General features: G+C 29.1%; 1 protein-coding gene across 1 annotated transcript; it reads left to right on the forward strand.

Moving 5' to 3' along the window:
• Positions 1–2,374: 2,374 nt before the first annotated feature.
• Positions 2,375–4,917, forward strand: LOC110729818 (acid phosphatase 1-like). The gene is made up of 3 exons (XM_021909594.1): positions 2,375–2,872; positions 3,816–4,025; positions 4,617–4,917. The coding sequence occupies exons 1-3, from the start codon at positions 2,460–2,462 to the stop codon at positions 4,792–4,794; spliced, it is 801 nt and encodes a 266-aa protein (XP_021765286.1). The 5' UTR covers positions 2,375–2,459; the 3' UTR covers positions 4,795–4,917.
• The last annotated feature ends 318 nt before the right edge of the window (positions 4,918–5,235 follow it).

A 5,235-nucleotide genomic window follows, 5' to 3' on the forward strand; every position in this document is an offset into this window, starting at 1 on the left:
CAAATTAATACAATGTAAGTAATAATTAGAGATACTAATTTAAACATAGGATTTTAAAAATTAAGCTAAAAATTACCCGGCCATTGATGACCAAAAATTAACACAAAGTTATTAACAAAAAATTCGCTTGATGGGGTTTTTTATTGATACGAAATTTTGTTTATGTCGTATGATGTGTCAATTTGTAATGGTAGGTATCACAAATTTTAATTTAATTATAATTAACGAACAATTTGTATTTTTTATCATAAATACTATCAAAATTTATCTTATAATGATAGGTATCAAACTTTATTATAAGCATTTGTCATTTAAATATTTCTTAGTATAGTTTTTTTTTTTGGATTTCTTATACTCGTAGTATTGAATTAATAAATTTATCTTTTCTATATTTTTTACTTTATTTTTTTTCATTAAAGTAATTTAATTCGTGGATTATAATCTACGTGGCATTAAAATTTTAGATATATCAAATCTAATTCGTTACTTTTATCTAGGTGGTGACATAATTTTTTAATTTAAAAATAAAATACAAATCTTTCTTCTTATTGGTCGAAATAAGTATATTTCTTACGTGGCGCTCCGAATGCTCTTCAAAAATGCCTACTTTATTAATATATATAAGATTAGATTAGATTAGATTTCAACTTAAGCAACTTTTATCAAAACTTATTTTTTCTAAATTGAACTTAACGGAACTTGTCTGAACTTATTAGACCTGATATAAATGAAAATAAGGTGAACAGAACAGACCCTTAATCATGAAAAAATAAAAGTCATTAACCATTAAGATTTTTATTTGTAGACAAAATTCACATTGTTGAACTACTCTAGATCTTTTAATCATTTACGTGATTATTTTTATCTATCATTTTTCCCTTTTGGTTAGATTACTTTCTAAAAAAAAAAAAAACATTTCACTGGTCAATTTACAATATATATTATGCATTAAAAAAAAAAAAATCACACACATTGCACACATAAATGGCTAATTAGAAGTACACTTATTTTATTTTATTTTTTTTTTTTAAAAAAAAAAATGGCCATAGCATCATAAGACCACGTTATAAATGCGTTGAACTAAGCTCTTAAGTAAAAAAAGAAACGGAAATAGGATCACATATATGCAATGACTCACAAAATTAGTCTTATAATAACAAGACGCAATCTTACACAATCAGAATAATGTTGGCTGATAATTACAAGAACACAAACATCATGGTGGGTTGCATGATTTGATTTCTTTGGCTCTTTGTGCTTTGTTATGTTTTGTGTACAATTTTGGCGATAATAATGTTGTGTCATTTGTTTATGATTTGATTTATTTCCTAGTATGTTAATAATTTTATCTACCTTTCTAAATACCTCCTCCGTTTTTCTTTTATTGCATTATAAGGACTTTTACACTATTCACTTAATTTTCTTTGACCATCATTTGTGATTTATCCATTAGGAAAAACATAATCATGTGCGATCTAATTAGATTTGTCTCGAAATTTAATTTTCAAATATCATTTTTTTATAATTTTTACAAAAGTATTATAGAAGATATTAATAGCTTAATTAATACATTGGCAAGCGTGAAATCCCTCATGGTGCAATAAAAAAAGAACGGAGGAAGTATATAATTTAACTACATGGAAAGAGATTTGTTGTCTTACTTAACAGGTCTCTTATTGATCATTAAGAGACTTGTTCAATTGAGGTGGGCTCTTTATCAAAGAGATCTATGAGCTTGATACGGTGATACCTCCTCTAAACAGGTCTCTTATGTCATTTATATAAGGATCTCGTTGTCCTTTCTTGTAGGAGGATCATTCACACTTTTTTATTCCATGTATCTTGCATAATTTTTTACCAACACAATATTGACCTTATAATAAGAAAGAAATCTTTTACCTTTGAGGTTGGAGTTAAATCTTTACTAGATCAGATATACTTTAAGGGTGGAGAACCGGAGATTCCTATCCTTTTAGAAAATCTTATTAATTATTTGAAGTGGTCTTTTATCTTTTGCAATACTTTCTCTCCTTTAAATCTTACTTGAGCAATCGAAACCCATTTAACATGCTCTTCAAGCCTTCGACAAATTTAAACTAGGTCACAATTTTTTTTAATTTTTTAAATTCTGACACAGAACTAGGTGATAATTATTTGCACCATATATATATATTTTACTACCAACCATAACTGTAAAAGTATCAAATTTATTACGTTTTGGCCGTGCTATATTTTATCCTCAAGCATTACACTATTTACACATACATTTACACGTGAAAAATGTTCAACCCCACAAATAATTGAAGGGTAAAGCTTAAATCACATTAAAGGATAGCCTTACTAGTAAATTGCTAACAAAACGAGGGTCATTTTTACACCAAAATCCTTTATAACAAGCAACGTACTCTGAAGTTCACATGACCAAAAAAACTCCTATAATAACATAGCCATATAACATTATGAGCTTCTTAAGAGGGTTTTCTATGATATTCCTCCTAGGGGTTGTAGTGACCTCCTTCTTTGATGATAATGTTTATGCTCATGAATATCCACACCCAATACATCTCCTCATGCCCCATTCTGGCTCGGCAGGCCACCGAATCAAAGGCCTAAATTGCTTGAGTTGGCGGCTGGCCGTGGAGACGAACAATCTCCGAGATTGGATGCTCTCGGAAGAATGTCAGGGTTATGTAGGACACTACATGATGGGTGCTCAATATCATAAAGATTGTTTGGCTGTTACTTCTGCTGCTTATGGCTATCTTAAAAGCCTATCACTTAAAAATGGTCGTAACAACACTTGGATATTTGACATTGATGAGACTTCCCTCTCTAATTTGCCCTACTATGCTAGGCCAGAAGTTGGATTTGGGTAAGTTCCTTAGCTTTTAGTATATCTTAATTCATTGATTTTCTTATATTTAAGGTACAAAGATGCAAATGAGATTTATTAAATTTTAAGTAAGATGAGTCGCAGATTCTTTTGATTACTATACATACCATCTTTAAAGTTATCTGACCCTATGACTTTAAATCATTTACTTAGCTTATTTTAATTCTATACTCCTTATTCGTGGCATTATTCGCATCACTTATTACACAACATGATTTTAGACAAATTAATTCACTTTGTTTTTAGGCAAATATTGGATTTTTTTTTTATTTTTTTAAACTGTACTTAGTGGCCGATAATAGGCCGTTTAATGTTTAAGAGGTGTGAGGAGGTTTATTTATTTATTTATTTTTCGTTTTCCTCGAAAGTGCCAAATCTATTGGTTTAATTTTTAAGTAGGTGTAAACAATAACAAAAAGTAATGGATCATATTCGCTTATGAAAGTATATATTGGAATTAACCAAGAATAGTGGTCCATTATTAGGCAAACTTCACAATGCATAACAATCAAAACACTCCACGCTCGGGATGGGCATGGGTTGGGACGTTGGGTGGTAGGACCATAACCCTAAACCTTACCCAACAATCTGATGTAAACCTAGACTCTTAAGGTTTGTATCTGTTGAAATCTATTATAAATCCACTTATGAGTGTCCCACATTGAAGAAAGAGGAGAAATTGTTCCATTTTATAGGTAGAAGAGTTACTCCAACTATATAACTAATTGGTTTTTGTATGGAACTTCCTTAGACCTTATTTGTGGATCAAACTCTTTTCCTATTTCAAAACCAGATATTTGAACCTGGACCCTAAAAATAAAATATCCCCATATTCCACTCATTAACTAGGTAGATCTAGATACCTCATACTATAAGTACTACATTATTTCTAATGTAATTGGATTAAATGCAAAATATACAAAATATACCCATACAATGCTTCAGCATTCTATGAATGGCAAAAGGAAGCAATTGCACCAGCAATACCCGCAGTGCTAAGCTTCTACAACAAATTAGTTCGGCTTGGTGTCAAAGTTGTTTTCCTTTCAGGAGCTCAAGCCGAGTTAAGAGAGCCCAAAGAGCGCAACATGAAGAACATTGGCTATCATACTTGGGAAAAGATGATCTTAAAGTAAGTTAAGATTGCAATTAGTATATATTTTTAGCTAAAATCCAAATTGTAATCTTTGATCACTTTAAAAGAAACAACAATCTTATAAGAGTATTCATTTTTTGATAAAGCATTTTGAGCACATCATTTTTAGAGGATTATTTATTTAAATAGAAAATCTAAATATCTTCACTTATACTTTCATTTAGAAGGATATTTTCCATTACACGTGATTTACAGAGTACAATTTAAAAACAACATATTAAAACATCAATTGGTCTGTAATAGTTCTTAAATTGAACTATATTGTTTTAACGATACAATGTATCAATTGTGTACTTATTTTCTCCAATAATTTATAAATACAAGTATTTAAATAAAAAAAAATTCAAAAATCATGGTCACAAATTTCTAGTGAAGTCACTTTAGAGGTGGCAAGTTGATTTGCTTTTTAATTTGATATTAAAGGATTTTCTACTTAATTGATGTATAGAAATAGATTTTTTTTTTTTAAAAAAAAGAAAATCCATATCACATTTTCCAAATATATCGATTTGATCTTGGTATGGAAAATGATTGTGTTTATTTATTTTGGAATTGATAATACAAAAGGAAATCAAGTGAGTCACACATGAAAGCAGTGGAGTACAAATCAATGCATAGGACAAAGCTAGAAAAGATGGGATACACTATAATTGGCAACATGGGTGACCAGTGGAGCGATCTATTAGGATCACACCCTGGCTTGAGGACCTTTAAGTTGCCTGACCCGATGTACTACATTGGCTAATATTACTTGTAACTTTATGTTGAAATAAATATGATGGTTGAAAAACATTCTAATGTTACTATCTTAGCTATGATCTCATTGTCCATTCCAATAAATATATATCTAAACATCTTTGGTTATTTATTTAGTATATAATTACATTTTTCCATTCTTTATATTGTTTGTTTTTGTTTTTGGACGTACTATTGCATGTTTATATTTTACTAAGTATATTGTTAATTATTTGTAAGACGTGTTTAATATTACAAATTTTTTTTTAAAAAAAAGTAATGTAATAGGGCTACATATAAACATTAAATACACTTTTTAAAATTGTACAAATTTAGGAGTTATGACAAAAATATGCATAGATCAGTTTAATTAATTAATGTTATTTTTTCTAAAAACATGGGTAGATTAATCATGAGCATCTACTATATCCATTTTTTAATATCCATGAAG

The sequence above is a fragment of the Chenopodium quinoa genome, unplaced genomic scaffold (genome assembly GCF_001683475.1).
Source record: "Chenopodium quinoa cultivar QQ74 unplaced genomic scaffold, ASM168347v1, whole genome shotgun sequence".
NCBI classification, from domain to species: domain Eukaryota; kingdom Viridiplantae; phylum Streptophyta; class Magnoliopsida; order Caryophyllales; family Amaranthaceae; genus Chenopodium; species Chenopodium quinoa.

Bases quoted from the DNA above. Each gene is read 5' to 3' on its own strand.
- LOC110729818 (XM_021909594.1), top strand. From the start codon at position 2,460: ATGAGCTTCTTAAGAGGGTTTTCTATGATATTCCTCCTAGGGGTTGTA. The intron at 2,873-3,815 runs GTAAGTTCCTTA...CAAAATATACAA, and splicing joins AGGCCAGAAGTTGGATTTGG to AATATACCCATACAATGCTT. The intron at 4,026-4,616 runs GTAAGTTAAGAT...ATAATACAAAAG, and splicing joins TGGGAAAAGATGATCTTAAA to GAAATCAAGTGAGTCACACA.